General features: G+C 45.7%; 1 protein-coding gene across 4 annotated transcripts in view; it reads right to left on the bottom strand.

Annotated features, from left to right (window-relative positions):
* Nucleotides 1-387: 387 nt before the first annotated feature.
* Nucleotides 388-20,114, bottom strand: part of CTNNA1 (catenin alpha 1) — a 185,612-nt gene continuing 165,885 nt past the window's right edge. For all 4 annotated transcript variants that reach the window (XM_032158017.2, XM_032158019.2, XM_032158021.2 and 1 more), the window contains 8 exons: nt 17,613-17,769; nt 10,770-10,970; nt 10,071-10,222; nt 6,047-6,157; nt 4,750-4,931; nt 4,475-4,580; nt 2,695-2,829; nt 388-1,625 (listed from right to left, as the gene is read on the bottom strand). In XM_032158017.2, coding sequence (XP_032013908.1) covers nt 1,338-1,625; nt 2,695-2,829; nt 4,475-4,580; nt 4,750-4,931; nt 6,047-6,157; nt 10,071-10,222; nt 10,770-10,970; nt 17,613-17,769 — 1,332 coding nt within the window. In that variant the 3' untranslated portion in view covers nt 388-1,337. The remainder of the gene's footprint in view (nt 1,626-2,694; nt 2,830-4,474; nt 4,581-4,749; nt 4,932-6,046; nt 6,158-10,070; nt 10,223-10,769; nt 10,971-17,612; nt 17,770-20,114) is intronic.

Here is a 20,114-nt window from a genome sequence, read left to right as displayed (position 1 = left end):
GGGTTTTCATCTTGAAGGCCACTATCATCATAGCTTGGTGTGTGCTGATGGGAAGGATGCAGAAGGGATATGCTGACAGGAAGGACGCAAGAGGACATCATCTATAACGAAGACAGGGATGCCTCCGAGGTTGTGACATGAACCTCAAGGAATGGACATGTGAATTTCCAAGGTGGGGGTGCGGGGTGGGGCACTCAATAGGACACGGGGCATGGCCCTCCCTGATGGGCTGGCACGAGCCGTGCAGCCTAGAGCCACAGTCAGTTTCCCTCCCGGGCATCCCCATCCTGGAAGAGAGGGACACTGGGAGGGCCCAGAGCACCACGTATGCTGTGGGCAAATCTATGGCTGACTTGAAGGCAGAGAAGACGACTTTGGCTTCTTGGATGTCGTGGTTTCATAGTGGACTTTATTGGGAAAAGTTAGTGTAAACAAACAACATTCAAATTCATAAAATTTAAATAAGATAGTAAATTATGCCTTGTAGTTATAGTAATCAATCAATCAATCAATCACTATAGTAATCACAAATAAGGTAAAGTCTAAATTACTGCCTTAGCAAACACTATTTTGTCAGGTTTTTCTGCTGCAAGCCCAAGGTGGGAAACACTGCAATTATTAGAAGTGAGCCCAATGATGAATTTGCATTTGAAACTGGAAGAAAGGAAAAAAAGTGTGTTCTGATTATGGCATCAAGACACTGTAGCCTAAAAAAGCAACTTTATTAATGTCCTGCAGCAGCGTACATTAGTAATTGTAACCATGCATTAAAATTCTCATTTCATGTCATAAAGAGAGTAATCAATCATCAGTTTTCTTCATGATACATTACGTTTTACTGAGTTTGTCCCTCCGAAGACCTTTCTGGGAACATTCCTTCTCCAAGGAGTGCTTCCTAAGATGCCCAGGTTGCTTACCACAGGTCATCTTTGGTCGTTTAAAAGCAGTCAAGCTGTCTGGACTGCACCCTCTCAACTGAAGTTGAGCCAAATTCCCTTCTCTCAAACCCTAACGCCACCATCACTAAGAGAATAGGCATCTTGGCTTGGTCAGAGCATTACTAACAAGCTAATGTGGGATTCTCTTTGGTTATGAATTTTTACTTTTATTTAAGCATATAAAAAAATACAGCTAGAAGTAGGCTTCTGCATTCTAAAAGCATTTTTAATCAACTTAAACTATGTTCTTGGAAAATTCACCACCTGGACTAGTTCACAGTCTGCCCATTTCCCTGTGGGATCTAGTATCAGTGTTGTATTTAGCAAATTCATTTGAGTGACGAACAGTGACTGATCTTCAGGAGCCCCAAGGGGTGGGGGCGGCTGGCCTGGGCAGACTTAGATGCTGTCCATAGCTTTGAACTCGCTGAGGGCCTGCACCGGGTTCACGTGCTTCTTCTGAGATGCCCGTTTAATCTTGGTCTGTGTCTCATCCTGTTTCTCTCTCTTCACCAAGGGCTTTTTCTCTGGTGCCTTCATCTTCCATGACACAGCAGGAAGATTGAGGGAAGCCATACCCTGTGACTTTTGGTATTTGGTAGAGGCGACGTAGGATGCCTTCACTGTCTGCACCACAGCATTCATCAAGTTCTTGGCTGCCTGGATCAGGGACATGGCGCTGTCCACCTACGAGGCAGACAGGGGTGGTAAGCAGCACAGGTCACCTCCAGCCTCGTGGACACAGGTGGGCCGTGCTTGAAGGGGAGCCCCCCTACTCCTCTGCAAGACCAGGGCCTGGGCAGGTCACAGAGGACTGGGCAGCAGCCTGTTCCTGAAGAACACCCTCAATGGCTGCTCTTATCTAAATAGCCTAGAAGTGCCTGCCCTCAGACCCTTTGGAGAAGACATGAGGCAACCTCGCCTTGCTCGCCCCCACCCCTCAGCAAGTGTTTGTTCACTCAAACCAACTAGAAGTCACTGTAAGTGATCCCAGAGCTGTAAGCACGTGGGGGAGGAGAAGCAGGAATCAAGACAGGGACGTTTATGGCGAAGCAGATGAGCAAATGGTCTCAATATGTTCAATATAAGAAGTGTTTCTTTTAAAGGAAATTCAGTGGGATTAAGAGAAGCCATGGAGGCTCGGTGGACCCCAATCCACTCAGCAAACCTCTTCCTTCCCCTGCGCTAGGTGAGAAAGGCCTCAGAACTGTGATGTGGTAAAAAGAAAGAGACACTACCCAAGCACTCTGAGGAGTGAAGGGCTTTTGAGAAAACACCCTATGTCTACTCTTAATTCCTCTCTGGGGGAAGAAAAGGAAGTTTTGTTTTGTTTTGAGACAGAGTCTTGTTCTGTTGCCCAGACTGGAGTGCAGTGGTGCCATCTCGGCTCACTGCAACCTCCATCTCCCAGGCTCAAGTAATTCTTGTGTATCAGCCTCCCAAGTAGCTGGGACTTACAGGCACCTGCCACCATGCCCGGTCCCAAGAAAGATTTTTAAAAATTCTTTCCCAGTGAGTGGCCAGCAAAGGGGAGGAGGCCAGCCTTTCAGCCCTTGCAATGCCCCCCAGGTGTCACAGTTCTACAGGGAACAGACGATGGACAGACCTTGGTCTCCAGAGACTGGGACAGGACTTGGGGTTTCTGCATAGCACACTTTCCCAGGGCAGGTGTGTATGCAGATAGGAGGTGACTTTCATTTCTGACAAGGGTCAGCACGTTCCCACTGGCCCTCTTCTTTTTTCAGCTAATGCTTACCCCAGAGACAACGAGCTCCCCGCCGAGATTCTGCACCTCAGCCTTGACCTTGCTGCAGATGTTGAGCTGGTGGCAGTAGAGGGCGATGCGTTGCAGGTAGGCCAGCAGGTCCTGCTTGCAAGCTGAGTCGGGGCACTGAAGAGAGAGCAGGCTTAACACCCAGTATCCTGGCCTGGCCCAAGCACCCCCGACCCCACAGCTGTTTCTGAAAGGTTCAGTGTGGCACCCACATGCTTCCTCTCCTCTTGCTGGAGCAAAATCACCCAATTACCTGAGGCAGTCACAGCCCTTGCCTACACTCTGCTTGGGGATGGAGGCGGGTGAGCTGATGGAAGTCGTTCATGGGACCCTGACTGCGCCGCATGGCACTGGTTGTACAGCCAAGGCCTTCTGAGCCTCCCGCTGACTTCCCTCCTATGATGGCGGGGAAACCACCCTGGCCAAGGATCCCCTCACCCCACACAGCAGGGTGGAGGCCCATGCCCCTCGAGGTGAGAACAAGCTGGCTCAGCAAGCAGGAGCCTGGCTATGGAGAAAAGTCCAGATGTTTTTAGCTAAGTAAACAAATAGTTAACTCTTCTGCTCCGAGGCACTTTGCGTTATTAATGCCTGATGACAAAAGCCACTCACTGCAGGCTGAGGTGGAAGACAAGTGAGTAAAGTAAAGCAAGAAAAGAAGCAGTTGGGGATGGTCAGAGAGAAAAGGGTGGCCCCTGCCCAGTTCCTGTCTTGCTCCACATCTCAGGGTTTTAGAGGCTCCCAGATTAGGACTGGCCTAGAAGGCTTTACCCAAAGGAAGAAACACAGAGCACCTCTCAAGTGTTTGTTTATGGCAAACAAACATTTTCTTCCAGTGAGGCTGGAGCAAAGTACACCACAGAGAGTGGTATGAACTGAGGCCCCGCAGACCATACTGGAGATGAGCTTGTATTCTAAGTAGTCATGGAAGCAGGGCAGAGCCGTGTGATTTGCATTTTCAGATGACAGTATTGGCAGCTGGATGCAGAAGGAAGTGGGGAGAGGAAAGAATAGGAAATCGGGAGTGGCCACAGTAGTCCAAGTGGCTATGGAGATCTGCAGAAAGGACAAGACTGGTTTGTGTCAAGATACATTTGGCCACTGGAAGCAACAGGCCCTATTACCGATTGTGTGGGAGTCAAGGATGCCTTTACAATCTTTGGCTTGTGTAAGGAGGGATGTCTCACACATCCTGTGGCCTAGATGAGGCTGAGAGTTTGGATATTTCAGGGAAAATGGTGGGGAGGTTTGTTAACTACAGAGAAAAACTGTAACTGAGAAAGAGCTTCTCTTGATCAGGCTTAAAACACCAAATGAAATGTATTGTACAATTTCCAGGTGGTAGGAACCGTATTTTTGTACCTATCAGTGTGAGGGAATAGGGGGATGAAGATGGGGTGACTGAGAGCCACAGTGCTGAGGATGAAGAAACCTGGCCCCGTCTAGGCACACCAGCCTTCCACAGCACTGGCCACGTGGCTTCTGGCTGCTCTCGGCCCCTGCCCAGAGGGGGAGAGAGGGAACTGAGACATAATATACAACAGCAGAGGTTAATTTTGGCTACCAAACGATGGAAGATTCCAGGACATACACATCTGCTCTACAGAATCCTTACAAATCTATGCTGGGATTAATAAGAACCATTTTTAGAGATGGGTGGCAAAAGTGCTGTGGCCCATGAAACTTACCCTGAATGGACCAGGCTGGGCTGCCTGAGCCCCAGGAGGAGCTTGGAGACCCACCTGGCAAGTCTGTCACTTACGTGGTCTGCGATGGTACGGCCAAGCTTGTCCATCCTGGATCCCGCCTCAGCAATCTTCTTGGCAGCACTGATGACATCTGATGTATTTTTGAGTGGTCCTTTACCTCTGAGAAGAGAGAACAAGGATCATTTTATGTGAAGCCCCTCATAGCTGGAGTAGAAAAAGAAGATGTCCACAAAGCCCCATGGCCTGGGCTGTCTGAGCCGCTGCGCAGGTGACCTGCGGGGAAGAAAGTGGCCCCTGTGCAGCCTGGTGGGGCCGGGGTGCTGCTCACCGGGTAAAGTCAGTCATCTCCATCATAATCATGCACATCTGCTTGGCCAGCACAATGATGTCATTGCCACTGTCGTCCCATTTGGACACTTCAGCATCCAGCTTGCTCTTTTCTTCCTGGAAGCTGGCCACCTGTTCTGCAATCTTTGCTTTTTGCTCCTGGGGAAGCTGAGCCATGATCGCCTGTGATCCGAAGCACAAAGAGTTCTTACATAAAAAGAATACGAAGTTCTCAGAGTGCATTAGCCAAGAATATTTCCAACAGGCAATCTGTGGCATAGGTAGGATAATGCTCTAATAGGTTTCATTTTGCCTGAAGGGCTATTTCTCTCATTTTTTGCAGAAACTTACGGCAGCCTGAATTTCCGACCCACTTTTGAGCACAAGTTTTAGTGTGGAAGGAAACAGCGAGGGGTGGAAGGCTAATGTGGAAGCTTTGTATCACACCTGTGCAGGGACAGAACCTGCTTAATGCTTTAATATAAGACAAGAAATGAGAGAAGGGGTTGATGAAAGTGTGGAGCCCTTTCCCTGGTGGGCCCTGATGGACATTTCCAACTATTCAAGGTGAACTGAAAGTGGCTTTAGAATGTACACCTGAAGTAAGAGGGCTGAGGGATACCTGCTGGCACTCAGGCCATACTTGAGCAACACCTGGAGGCCTGCTGCCCACCTCCAGCCCACAGACCTACGGCTGGGGAGCTCCTCCCTCTCAGCTTCCCAAAGTGCTCATGACTGAGCAGGACATAAGGCAGGGATGTGCTCGCTGTTCACGACAGATTTCCAAGGAGTGAAATCAAAGACTCCTTAGAAATATTTCTTGGCATCCTCCCCAAAACATAAATGCTATTGATTGAAGATTTAATGACTCAAATGAATGCAATGGCTCTGACTGGCTTTCTTGAATGTACCACTGTTATTTTTTTAAACCCATGAATAATTAAATAGTTCATATCCATAGTATCATTGAGATGGGCAAAGGCAGCAATCTTTTTCAAACTTCACGATCCTTTCAACAAACACTGCACTGACTAAATCTTAGCCCTTTCCTAACCCAGGGCTCTAGCATAAACTAAAGCCCCAGGGCACTGCAGAGGAGGCCCAGGACCTGGTCTGCCTCTAGCTGAGGAGGCTACAAGTGACTAGCAGGTGCCACAACTTAGTTTAACTTCAGTCTACTGCGAGAGAGACAGAGAGAAATGGTGTTCTGAATACTGAGGGCGTTTTCCTGGAAACAAGAAAGGGGACAGGGAAAGTCGGCAGCATAAGTTGAACTGCCCCACAGAGCGCTTCCTTACCCGGGCACTCTGGCCAGCTATCAGCTGATCGTCTTCTGTCTGGACGCTCGTCCTGCTTCTGACATCGAAATCTTCTGTCTCAAAGTCAGAGTCATCCAACTCCTCAGGGGTCTGCCACCAAGACAGAGATCACAGGTCAGACACATCTCTGGGCCACCAGCCCCCAGCCACCCTGAGCCTCTTGGCTAGGTGCACGGAGGCCCAGAATTCTGGATTTTAATGTGCAGTGTTCTGAACAGTAGCCATACTTGGCATATAAAGTCAAAATCACCAGCATTTGTCTCGAGCCTCTGCTTCACTGGTGCACACACGCTGGGCTGCCTGGCCCACAGCAGGCCTGGGCTGGTTTCACTGTGTGTGGGGCTCAATTGCTATCACTGAGTCAATTCACTATTTCTTTGTAAGACATAAGGTTGTTTTTTTTTTTTCCTTTGAGACAGAGTCTCGCTCTGTCACCCAGGCTGGAGTGCAGTGGCGTGATCTTGGAATCAACGCAACCTCCGCCTCCCGGGTTCAAGAGATTCACCTGCCTAAGCCTCCCGAGTGGCTGGGATTAGAGGCAACACACCACCACACCCGGCTAATTTCTGTATTTTTAGTAGAGACGGGGTTTCACCATGTTGGTCAGGCTGGTCTTGAACTCCTGACCTCAGGTGATCCACCTGCCCTGGCCTCTCAAAGTGCTGAGATTACAGGCATGAGCCACCGTGCCCGGTGCCATAAGGTTTTTACTTCCTAATTTACTTCCCCAACACCAGCATTTTAAGACAAAGATGAGAACTGTCCTGGGTAGAAAAGGTACTGACTTAAAAATAGAGGTGTTTTGTATAGTATTAAGCGGATTTGTATAACTTTCCTACTTTATGACAAAAAGGAAATTAAATAACTGGGCCTTCTGTTAGGGTACCAAGGCTGCTTGGAGGAGTGAAAATAGGCGATGTATTTTAAAGTATTCTTTTGACTTTCATGAAAAGAAAAGAGGAGAGAATATGGCAGGTAAGGGCTGAGTAAATACCAAGGGACTGATTACTGGTCCTAGCTCTTTGCTTTAATTATGAAATAAAATTCTTATTTTGTACCCACTACCAGCCTCTCACTGACTTGAAACATGATGTTGTCCTCTGGCAGTTATCAGTAAGGGGCAGCAGGCGGAACAGCTGGGGTTGGCGCTCAGCCCAGCTGGCTGGCCTGTGACAGGAGGGCAGTGAGGCGAGTCCCTCATCTGTACCCGGACATAGTCCAAGCCCAGCCCAAGGACTTGCTGTGAGGTTCAAACGAGAAGATATGCAAGAAACATTCTGGAGCCACCAAGAGCGTGCTGCGCAAAGGCTGGGCCTGTCCCTTGATGAGGTGAGAACAGTGGATGCTCACGCAGGGGACCAGACAGCATGTCGGCGTGAGGTCCTGGAGGCCAATGGACTTGGTGGCACAAAACACAATGCCAGCACTGACAGTTTTAACACCGCAGTCACACATGCCTTCGGAACTGGCATGCAATCAGTCAGTTAAGGGGCTTTTCAAAGGACCACCTCCTAACATCATCTCTGCCTCCCCAGCACCCCATCGCGGACCCAAGAACCGTTCTTGCCAAGAAAACCGAGTACTCTCTCTCATTCATTCATTCATTCATTCATTCATTCATTCATTCATTCATTATCTCTCTGCCAAGCACTGTTCTGGGCTCTAGAGATACAAAGTGACAAACAGACAAAAATTCCTCTCGCATATTCTAATGGAAGAAATGACAACAAAGTAAGCAAATGAATTATATGACACATCAAAAGTGACCAGTGCTATAAAGAAAGCAGTGATGAGTAAAGGGAGATTTTCATTCCATATGGGTGTTTGGAAAAGTCTCACGAGAAGGTGCTCTCGAGGAGGGGAAAGGGGGGCGGGTGGCAGCATAGAGGCCGTGGGGAAGGGGCGTTGGCCCAGGGAACTGCGTGAATAGCAAGGAGGCCACAGAAGGGGGGCTTAGCTCACTGCCCCCATGTCACCGGCTTGCCTGGAACCCCATGAGTACAAGGGGAGATCAGCAGGAAATGAGGTTGGAGAAGTGACAGGTTCCAGTCCTAGAAGGCCTTATAGGCCAGCATAAAGAATGAGTGACGTGTACTCCAGCCTGGGCGACAGAGCGAGACTCCGTCTCAAAAAAAAAAAAAAAAAGAATGAGTGACGTGGCGGCCTGTGGAGAGGCTGGCACAGAGGATAACATGATCTGACTGAAGCTTAGAGAAATCACTCTGGCTGCCCTGTGGCTCATGAGACTGTAGGCACCCAGGATGGGAACAGGGAACCAGCTGAGTGGCACCTGCATGAGCCTGGGTGAGAGGTGCTGGTGGCTTGGACGAGGGTGAGAACATGTTCAGGTTCTCTACTGTGAAGGGAGAGCCAAAAGAATTCACAGATAAAGCAGATGTGAGGTATGGGACAAAAGGGAAATAAAAGATCCGAGGTCTGGGCCTGAGCAAAGGAAGACAGAGTCACTATCAACTAACATGTGCTGCCTGGGTGGAGCAAGCGAGAGGGAGGAGGCAAGGTGCGCAGACAAGTGTGGAACTTAGGAGAGTCGGCCTCTAGACAGGACTCTGAAGAGGTCAAGGACTTCCCAGCAGGCCACACCCATGTTTCACAGGCTGAGGAGATGGGGAGAAACCAGCCAAGGAGACTGAGAAGGGGTGTGGGTCAAGAGACTTTTTTTTTTCCCCTTAAAAATGGGAGAAATCATCATAGGCTTGGGGAAAGGTACAGGAGGCAGGGAGTGAAGAAGCTGGGACCCCAGTACAAAGACGTGCAAGGGATGGCCTCGGCCAGAAGCACCGACAGCGATGCCCATGGTGCTAGGAGGAAGGCATCCATGCAGAGGGGTGGATGCGCTACCTGCCTCAGTATCCTCAACGAAATTGGCAAGTGGCACAAACAGGACAGGGGCACAGGTGTGGGTGGGTGGGCGGATGCCTGTTGCAGGGCAGCAAGGGCCCACAAATGGCCCGCGGCTTCTGCGGCTCCATCAGCGTGGCTGTGGCCATCTGCACTGTGCTCAAGAGAGCAGGATCTTGCCAGGACAGCACCTTGCCAAGGCAGGTGTTAAGGAAACAGCAGGGCAGAGGACTGAGTATATTCAACTATGGACTTAAAGCTAACAGAGGACTGAACCCAGGAACACAAGGGGCTGAGTGAGTGACACATGGGGAGGACCAACTGACTGAAGACCCCACAGTGGACTCAAAGGCTCACTGGGAGTTGCAGAACTCGAGGGCGCAACCTGAACAATAGAACTAGGCTGCTGGGGATGACAAAGACAATAGCACGCAGTGACAAAAGCTGAGGTACAGCTATGGCCATGAGGTTGGGGTGGAGGAGGACAAGACATCAAGAAACTGAGAGGCCCAGGGGCTGGAAGGATGATTCTTGAATGAAGACAGGAATAGTCATCAGACAGCAGGACGGTATGCCGGGAGCTCAACCACAGATGCCATAGAGGCCCCTTTCTCCTCTGCCCTTGCTACAGAGGCCCTCCAGGCACTCTGGCTATGGGGAAAGGGACTCAGCACTTGGCCAAGAGCCTAGGAGCATCACCTGGGGCCGCTCCTCCCCCCAACACCCTGGGGGTTCCATCATCCCGTCTGCCTGCAGCCCCTCCGAAGAGAGGGGCACTTCATGTGAACAATAACTTGAATCCGCATTACGAAAATACTTCCTTCTCTGATACTAGCTTGAGAACCATTATTTTCTATAATTTCCTACCTAACTCAAACTGAAGCCTCATGTTGTAGAGACTGTTTATCCTAAATTAAATCGTCAGCTCAGGCTAGCTCCCCTTCTTGGCCCAAGTTTGGGCTCTAACTTGCAACTAACAGTCATTTTAGACAACGTAATTAAATATATCTCATTCTAACAGCTTTTAGATTCATGGTTTTAATATACTGCCACCGCATCTGCCGAGTTCTAGAATGACGCATTGCTCAAGTTTAGCAAATGATAAGAAAGAAGCTGTTAAGATGTCTGAAATGCAGTTACTCACCCTTATCATCAGCACTGCTTTCCTGATGTCCCGGATGCCATCATATACCAGGCGGGAGGCATCGATAAACTCATTCTCATCCATGGGCTGGGCAGGGTCCGAGCTGAGGGCTTCCACGGCTGCTTCTACTTGCTCAGTAAAACGTGGCATGACTGTGGAGAAAGAGGCACAGCAGATATCTCGGTCAGCAGGCAGCATCATTCTCCTGGCCCTCCCTGAATCACTCAGCTAGACAGAAAGAGGTGAGGCTTATGATGAAGAGCCTCTGCTTCTACCTATGTGAAGGGTATTTACGGTTGAAATAAATTAAATGCAGTATTTTACGACTCAAATCATCTTTTTCTCTGCAACAGAGAGACTGGATGGTTGAGAATTTGAAGTGAGACTAACTTGAAGCCTTGCTTAAGAATGGGACCTACCTTAATTTAGTCTTTACTCACTAATAGGAGATTTAACTCAGAAATTCATCTTAAATAGTGTGTTTAGAATTAGTCCCGTGATTACTCATGAGATACACATGAAGAAAATATGCTTGTGAGGCCTGAATTTGGCTATGACCAACTTCTCAGGAGCCCGATGTGCCATGAGACCAAATTTGAGTTCCCAACTCCTTCCTCAGCACAGGACTGGGCTAATGGGGTGGCCTGCCTCACTCAGGCTGCGGTGTGTGCGAGCACTGGAAAGCGAGAGTTCCCGTACCTGTGTTGGAGAGCAGCTTAGTGGCTTCCAGAACCTTCTCTGTGTAGACTCCTGGCTCATAGTTGTCCATCTCTGAGGTGACTACGTGAATGACCCGGGCTGCCCGGCCTCGAATTGCACCAGCTGTGCGGTCCAGGCCATCCACATCCTTCTCTTGGAGAGCAATGACACATTTGTTCACATCTTCCAAAATGTGATTCTCTGGAGAACAAGCAAAAAGCTGAATGAGGGAAGAGGCTTTCTATGAGAAGGTGGCAACTGTAAGCTGGCATCTATCTTTTATTGTTTGCTTGGTGCCAGCCACAGTGCTGAAAGTTTTACATATACTTTAATGGAGAGACCAGTGACTAGTGACAGAGGCAGAAACTAAACCTGTTATCACTCCCAAGAATAACAATCTTCATTCCAGGTTTAAAAAAAAACAAAAACAAAAAACACACACGTAAAAAACAGGAGACATGCCCATCTTTGAGACACAGTTGTTCTGTAAGCCTGGCAGAAAATTATCATAGAAGCATCAATAACTTCTCTTCCTCTAGCTTCACTGACCCTATGTCCCAAATAAAAGAAAGGCTAAATTAGAACAGAAGTCCACTGTCCCCTCTCCCTCTCCTTCCAGGAGATGCTGATGATATTCAGATAATCTACCAAGAAGCCAGTACAGCCCTGGGATGGGAGAAGGTGCTGGAAAACAGGTTGAAGCCTCCTCTAGAGGACCCTGAGGTGTGAGATGAACTATTTAATAATCCTCTTCATGGTACACAGATGGGCTTATTGTGATATTTGAAAGGTCCCTAGAGGTGAAAACCCCTGACTCCTATGAAACTGATGGGTGGCTCCTAACAGTCATACAGCTGAATTTGGGCAACACACCAAAACTATTTTTCCTCAAAGCAAAAAGCCTGACACTATAAATTTTTAGGAACCCCACCACAAACGATTTGCTTGAACTCATCTGTAGTAACAACGTGGAAGCAACCAAAATGTCCAAGAGAAGAGTGGATAAATGAATTATGGGAACTATGCAGCCATTAAAGTGGATGACGCAGATCTAGAGGCTGAGGCAGGAGGATGGCTTGAACCCAGGAGGCGGAGGTTGCAGTGAGCCGAGATCGCGCCACTGCATTCCAGCCTGGGCAACAGAGTGAGACTCCGTCTCAAAAACAAAAACCAAAACAAACAAAAAACACCTTTCCAGGGAAGGCCAGGAAACAGTAAGAATTCTTATTAGAGAAGGGAAAACTAGATTACTGCAATATAGTTAAGACCATATTTTGGTCTCTATTAATTACAAATTATGAGACTTGCCAGGGTTTATACCACTGAACTAATGAAAGAGTAAACATATTAAACTTCTAACATAAACACATTTTAAGAGGGATATTTAAACCAATTACAAGAATAAATGGATTTGGAGCCCATCACAAGCATTTTTAAAATATATAAACTCTAATAATTCAAACTAAACAAAGTACTGAGCAGGACTACCATACAAGGTCTTGGGTTAAAAACTGCTGCTTTACTGGATCTAACACAATACCATTAAGATGAAACTTGCATTGCTAAGGAAAGGAAAGGAATAAAATAGAAAGAAAGCATGTTGATAGCAAAACTAAGAACCAATGTTTTCTCATATCACTGATTTTAAGACTCATCCCTGTTTCAGAATCAATGAAGTATGGCATTCCTTTCCGTTCATTAAACAAAGTGACCCAAACTTCCACCAAGGATTTTTTAACTTTTGTCTAGATACCTCTATGTTCGTTTTTTTTTTAATCCATTTAGACTTTCTTGAATTCATCCTGGCTGCCTTCTAGAAGAACCTAAACCAGGAAAGAGTATGCCATTTTTTAGAGTAACATTCCCCACTTCAGGAAGCTGACCAAAGTAATATTCTCTACCCTCATGAAACACTTGTCTCTAGGAAAGCCCCAGCCTCACTGAGGCTACCACACACCCAGGACAGAGCACCCAGGCTGCTCTCCACAACTGAACCTGATGCGGGGAGGTGCAAGTCCACTGTTCAACGGAGGGGGACAGGCTCTGCCCACACTAACTGAAACCACACATCATTTTAGCTAAGGAAACAGCATAGGTCCACTATGAGTAGACACACCAATCTGTACCCATGAACAACTAACTGTTCAATACATTATTTATAGGTGTGCTTCTAATAGAAAAAAATTCATACACATACATATAACAGTCCACACAAAATATAGACAACTATATGTAAAAGAATATAAAAGGAATTATATTATGGACACTATTGTATCTTTTTCACTTGAAAACCTTTCTAGGTCTGGCCCTACAGATCTACCTCATCCATTTTAATGGCTGCATAGTACCCTACTGAATAGATGGAGGGGCTATAATTCACTTATTCAATCTTTCCTTAGACATTCTGGTTGAAGAAAACATCCTTATACAGGTATTTTGGCAAACATTTGTGACATTCCCCTAGAGAAAATGTCTAGCAATGAGATCGCTGAGTTAAAAAGCATATATGTTTAAAGTAGAAGTATGGTACCTAATTGCCCTCCAGGAACCATGCCAACTGGCATTCTCCATAAAAGATGTCAGAACTTCAGTCTACAACGTGTAGTAATAGAGCTTCTTCTTTGTACCCTCTACCCTGGGTATCTTTATGGCATGCAGCGTATGCAGGGCTGCTGCACATAAAGAAAATGAAAACAATGTTTCATACTTTATGTAGAGGATTTACCCTGTGACATGAACTATTCTGAGGGCTTGCCATGTAAACTGTCTATATAGTAGGCTTAAAAAAAAAAAAAAAAAATCACCGGCCGGGTGATTTTTGATTACATGGTGGCTCACGCCTGTAATCCCAGCACTTTGGGAGGCTGAGGTGGGCAGATCACGAGGTCAGGAGATCGGGACCATCCTGGCCAACATGGTGAAACCCCGTCTCTACTAAAAATACAGAAATTAGGTGGGTGTGGTGACAGGCACCTGTAATCTCAGCTACTAAGGGGGCTCAGGCAGGAGAATTGCTTGAACCCGGGAGGTGGAGACTGCAGTGAGCCGAGATCACGCCACTGCATTTCAGCCTGGTGACAGAGCAAGACTCCATCTCAAAAAAAAAAAAAAAAAAAATCACCACTAATCTAACTTCACCACTTCCTCCAAAGAGAGAAACTCTGTCTATAGTTTAGCATTTCTGCTATTAAACACAAAACCTACATTTAGGTACAATAATAATTAGGTATTTAATGACCTCCCAATCAGACCAAATTCTTTGGACACACTGACACTTAATGAAGGAGAGTACAAATTACCACTCCAAGTGTTGCTCCAAAGCATTTAATGCATATATATTGTTTCTAAGAGCATTTAGTAAAAAATTTAATAAACCCAATTAGAGCTTCTCTAAGCAACCACTTGCATCTTCAAAAAAAGGGAGCCAAAACTGCAACATGTAAGCACAGTGAGAGAATGGAAATCAATAACATTTCCATGGAAAACGTTTATCAAATACAATCCAAGTGAAATTCAAAGAGTCTTTATCACTTTGATGAATTTCAAACCACTCTCCTTAAGGGATTGGCCAATATAAATATATTCTTGGTCTGCTGAATGCTAGCATCTTAAACCATCTCCAATATTTACAAGGCAGCATTTGGAATACAACAGCTTGGGGGTGAGGAGACCCTACCGCCTCCTCCCTGGAGGTTATCATGCATATTCCTCTCTTTCTATGCAAGTGCAACTGTCACATATTTGACAATGATCAAAGTTCCCCCTGCCCTATAGCCTCATAAAATGCTGGCATCAGGGTCTTGGTGGCTGCACCAGGTTATACACAAGATGACCATTACTTTTTGAGCCACAAATCAGGACATGACTTGTTCTAAGTATGAGGGAATTTCTGGAGCCAATGGGGCAGAATATCCAGAACAAAGGAGCTGAAGCCCTACTCCATAAACGATTTCCTCTTGGACAGGTTCTCAGTGACTGGACAGCGCTATAGCCGATATCCAGGCCCCATGGAATGTAAGAGAATTTGATGGTGGAAAATCACAAATGCAAATACTACATAAAACCTCTCACACTGTACCAAAGGGCCTCAAGCCCCAGGAGACAGTAGAAAACAACCACTCCAAGAAGTCAGGGTGCATCCCTGCTGTTCATTTAGTAAAAGCTATGAAGCGCACCTACCTCAAAAGCCAGATCCTGTGCTGGGCACTTGCCAGGCATCCCCCTACTCAAAAAGAAGCCCATCTCACTATGGGTCCACCGAAGCACCACTATGCTTTAGGGCCAGGGGACATTGGCAAATGGGGCAGGGTCAGGTCAGGGCCAAGATGTGGCTTCCCATCTAAATACTGCCTGTGACTGCTGCAGATGACACCTGCCTAGGCTGTGTGTCAGGTGCGATGGGGAAATATCTCTAGTCCCCCGAAATAAGAAGTGTGACAGCTAGGCCGGGCACGGTGGCTCATGCCTGTAATCCCAGCCCTTTGGGAGGCTGAGGTGGGTGGATCACCTGAGGTCAGGAGTCTGAGACAAGCCTGGCCAACAAGGTGAAACCTTGTCTCTACTAAAAATACAAAAAATTAGCCGGGCATGGTGGCAAGCACCTGTAATCCCAGCTACTCGGGGGGCTGAGGCAGGAGAATTGCTTGAACTACTAGGAGGGAGAGGTTGCAGTGAGCTGAGATCCCGCCATTGCACTCCAGCCTAGACAACAAGAGCAAAACTCCATCTCAAAAAAAAAAAAAAAAAAAAAAAAAGTGCTAAAGCTACCATGAGTAAGGTATGTACGTAATGAAATAAAGGAGTCTGAATGCTGAAAATTAACTGGTCATTCCAGTAGAAACCTGCACAGGCATCTGCTTGTCTCCATCCTTTATCTATTCCCCCCCCAAAAGCATATTATATAAATCAGAGGAGTTATGAAGAAAGGCCTTGCCCTATTAATGATTTAATTACCTAACACTCCTAAGCAGGGCTGTGACAGAACATCAGAAAAACACACCAGGTAGACTTCTAAATTCAGATGCTCTGAAAACACCACCACCTTTGACTGAAAGAATTGTTCCATGATTTTATTTGCTAAACAGAAACTAACTCCTTTCCATCAAATCAGTCCCTCTTATACTGTCATACATTTGCATAAAAACTGAACACACTCACCAGACAACAGTATATCTGTTAAAAGAATTTGATTTCTCTTTTCCATTCTTTTATGTCATATGCCCTAAAGATATTGCCTAGAATCCACTAAATGCTGCTGCAGAATCCCTTTTCTTCACTGATTTGACGAATGGTGCATGAGGGACATTTGACACTGTTACATTTTATTTTGCTATAAGGAGGACTGAAAATCCCTTGAGACCAAGCCTGAGACATACCCAACCTAATCTCAAAAAAGTAACTTTAAGAATGTAGTATTTATCTGGAGGGGGGCTTTGCATTTAGATTTCAGAATTTGTTGTTTGCTTAAAAGTGTGCTGTGAAGGTGGAATGTTTTTCTCTAAACCGATGAAAAAGAATAATTCAGTACTTCATTGGGAAAAACAACAGAAGGCCAAGATTTCCCAAAAAAGCCATTGCTGCATTTTTGGCACCTGCAAAGATGTGCTTGCAAATGAGATTTTTGTTTTAAAGTACCAACACCTGCAATTTGGCAGTCCTGCAGCAACATGGTTTACCCCCTACTTTTTGCAATTTACAGATTGCTTGCTCCCCAGTTTCTCAAGTTAAGCCAAGGCCACCCATCCTAAGGAGAGAGTGTGAAGACAGGGAGGCATTGGTATGCAGAACACACAGTCACCCTTATATAGGTCACCGCTGGAGGACTGTGCCGCGCATGTGCTTAAGCCCCGCTTCTGTTTCAAGCCCTACTGCCACGTTCTAGCCCGTGGTTCCCTGGGGTGACAGGTAGTTTCAGCCCCACAAAAACTTAGCCACTGATTCTGCCCACAGCCACTGGCCTCAGGAAGTCTGGCATTTTCAGAGAGCAAGCCGTGCAGCCAAGGGCAACAGAGGCCCTGTTAAATGGAGAATGCATTTATAGTTACTCAACTCTAAGAAGATGGGATTGAAATTTATCTCTGTGTGATAAACACTGAATTGCACTTGACAGACATTTTCTATATGAATGCAATTTACTAAGTCATTACCAGTTTATGTTTATATAATGAAATCAACTGTTTTTGTGAGGTGAATTACCCAGATTTATTTTTTGCAAGTTCATAATTAAATGGCACTTAAATATTTCCTCTCTGTTTTCTATCTGTGCATCATGCAGACAGAAAGTCTTTGGAAAAGTAGGCAGATAAACTACGACTACGATCATTTCTGAGAGACAGAAGAGAGGCTTTCCAAGAAGGGACTAAATTATTTTTAAAAACAAACTAAAGGTGATGGTGTTGAGAATCCCTTCTTCTCCTAAGTTTCATAGGCTCACAACAAATAACCACAGTCTCCACCAAGACACAGATCAATGTTTTTTTTCTAAACACAATGGCAGCAACAGGGATGGATGGTCCTGGTGTTCTACTGGTCCCAATTGAAAGACCTCACTCTATACAAGCAGGGATAAGCCTTTGCCAGCCAGGTTTCTAATTCATGCTCCTAGGATTCAGACTAGCCCTATCAAGGGAAACATCTCCAACCCCAGCCACTTCACAGTAGCTGAGAAGCTGTCACTTGAAAACCCTGTAGCTGATGGCTTTTTTAACATGAAAATGAAAACCAGCACAGTATTATTGTTAGAATAATTTACCTGCCAAGTAGGAGTGTTTGCCCATTAATACAACTTAGACAAAAGTAATTATGAACATCTTCACATACTTCTCTGGGGAACCAGCTCATTACCTGAGACAGCCAAGAAGTCATCAATGGAAGTAATGTCATCGACAGCATCTGTAAGAACACGGACTTGTTTTTCCCATTGTTCTTTAAAAAGATCCATGTTCTCTTGGGCCAGTTTACTCTGTGGTTTTGCTGCTAAAGCCAATGCAGCATTAATAACCTGCAAAAGATATTAAACTTCATTGTTTACTCTTTTTCAGAGTCATGGCTTTGTCTTACATGCATTTCACTAGGAGACATCACACCACATGCTCTATCCTAACTATCACAAAGATGAAGGGGAAAAGTGTTAAACAGTAAGTTTTATATGGTGAAGTTGAAGTAATACATATTTTATTTGCAAACTATAGACAATGATAAAACAAATAAAAATTAACTGTACTAGCTTCATTCATGGTGGCAAGCCTACCATTTTCAGTGACCCTAAATTCTAGGCTTTTTTCTCCTCAGACACATATATAGCCACATCAAAAAATACACAATTAGAATTATATGCCACTTAAAATGGACTATACTGATTCTTATTTTAAATACTTCTCCATATCATCAAATATATGTTCAAAAAACGTATAATCTATTAAGGTTTAAAAATAATTTTAGGCCAGGTGCAGTGGCTCACGCCTGTAATCCCAACACTTTGGGAGGCCAAGGCGGTCAGATCACCTGAGGTCCGGAGTTCGAGACCAGCCTGACCAACATGGTGAAACCCCATCTCTACTAAAAATACAAAATTGGCTGGGTGTGGTGGCACACGCCTGTAATTCCAGCTACTCAGGAGGCTGAGGCAGGAGAATCACTTGAACCCAGGAAGCGGAGGCTGCGATGAGTTGAGATCATGCCATTGCACTCCAGCCTGGGCAACAAGAGCGAAACTCTGTCTCAAAAAAAAAATAAATAAAATAAAATAAAATAATAAATAAAAATAAATAAATATTAATTTTAAAGCCTGGATAACATAGTGAGACCCCATCTCTACAAACAATAAAGAAAATGAGCTAGGCGTGGTGGCACACACCTGTAGTCCCAGCTACTTGAGAGGCCAAAGTGGGAACACTGCTTGAGCCCAGGAGGTCAAGGGTGCAGTGAGCTGTGATCACACCACTCACTCCAGCTTGGGCAACACAGTGAGACTCCACCTCAAAAAGACAAGCTGGGCGTGGTGGCTCAAGCTCGTAATCCCAGCACTTTGGGAGGCTGAGGCAGGAGGACTGCTTGAGCCCAGGAGTTCGAGACCAGCCTGGACAAACATAAGAAGACTCTGTCTCCAAAAAAAAAAAAAAAGACAAAAAACAGCTTTACTGAGATAAAATTCACCTATCTACAATTCACCCATTTAAAGGACACAATTTCATTGGTTTTTTAAAGTATATTTGCAGTTGTTCAACATTCACCACATTCAGTTTTAGAACATTTTCATCACTCCAAAAAGAAACCCCATCCATATCCATTAGCAGCCATTTCCCATAACTCTCCTTACCCCATTTTTTTTTTTTTTTTTTTTTTGCAACCACTAGTTTACTTTCTATCTCTATGGATTTGTCTATTCTGGATATTTCTGATAAATGGAATCATGCAACATGTGGACTTTTGTAACTTGCTTTTTTCACTTAGTGTGTGTGTGTGTGTTTCTTTTTGAGACTGAGTCTTGCTCTGTCGCCCAGGCTGGAGAGCAGTGGCGCAATCTCAGCTCACTGCAACCTCCCTCTCCCAGGCTCAAGCGACTCTTGTGTCTCAGCCTCCCAAGTAGCTGGGATTACAGGTGTGCGCCACCACACCAGGCTAATTTTTGTATTTTTAGTAGAGACAGGTTTTCGCCACGCTGGCCACACTGGTCTCGAACTCCTGACCACCTCCCAAAGTGCTGGGATTACAGGCATGAGCCACTGCTCCTGGCCTAACAATGTTTTCAAAGTTCATTCATGTGTAGCATGTACCAGTACTTTGTTCCTTTTTGTTGATAAGATTCTGTTATATGACCATGCCACATTTTATTTAGCCATTCATCAGTTAATGAACATTTGAATTATTGCCACTTTTTGACTGTTATGAATCATGTTGCTATGAACGCCCATACACGTTACTGTCTTTTTACTTCTCTGGGAATGGAGTAGAACTGCTGGGAAATATAGTAAACTTTGTGTTTAAACTTTTGAGAAGCTGCTTTACCTTTTTCCAAAGTGGCTGCACCATTTTACATCCCACCAGTGTGTATGAGGGTTACAGTGCCCTACATCTTCCTAACACTTGTTATTTTCCCCCTTTTTGGTTAATTCTAGCCATGCTAGGGATCTGAAGTGATCACCATCCTGATAGCTGATGATGTCAGGTACCGTTCATATGTTTATTGTCCATTTGTTTATATTCTTTTTTTTTTTTTTTTTTTTAGACGGAGTCTCGCTCTGTCGCCCAGGCTGGAGTGCAGTGGCACAATCTCGGCTCACTGCAAGCTCCGCCTCCTGGGTTCACGCCATTCTCCTGCCTCAGCCTCTCCGAGTAGCTGGGACT

The sequence above is a fragment of the Hylobates moloch genome, unplaced genomic scaffold, assembly GCF_009828535.3.
Source record: "Hylobates moloch isolate HMO894 unplaced genomic scaffold, HMol_V3 SCAFFOLD_6, whole genome shotgun sequence".
Classification (NCBI taxonomy): domain Eukaryota; kingdom Metazoa; phylum Chordata; class Mammalia; order Primates; family Hylobatidae; genus Hylobates; species Hylobates moloch.
This window is presented reverse-complemented; position numbering and strand designations above follow the sequence as displayed.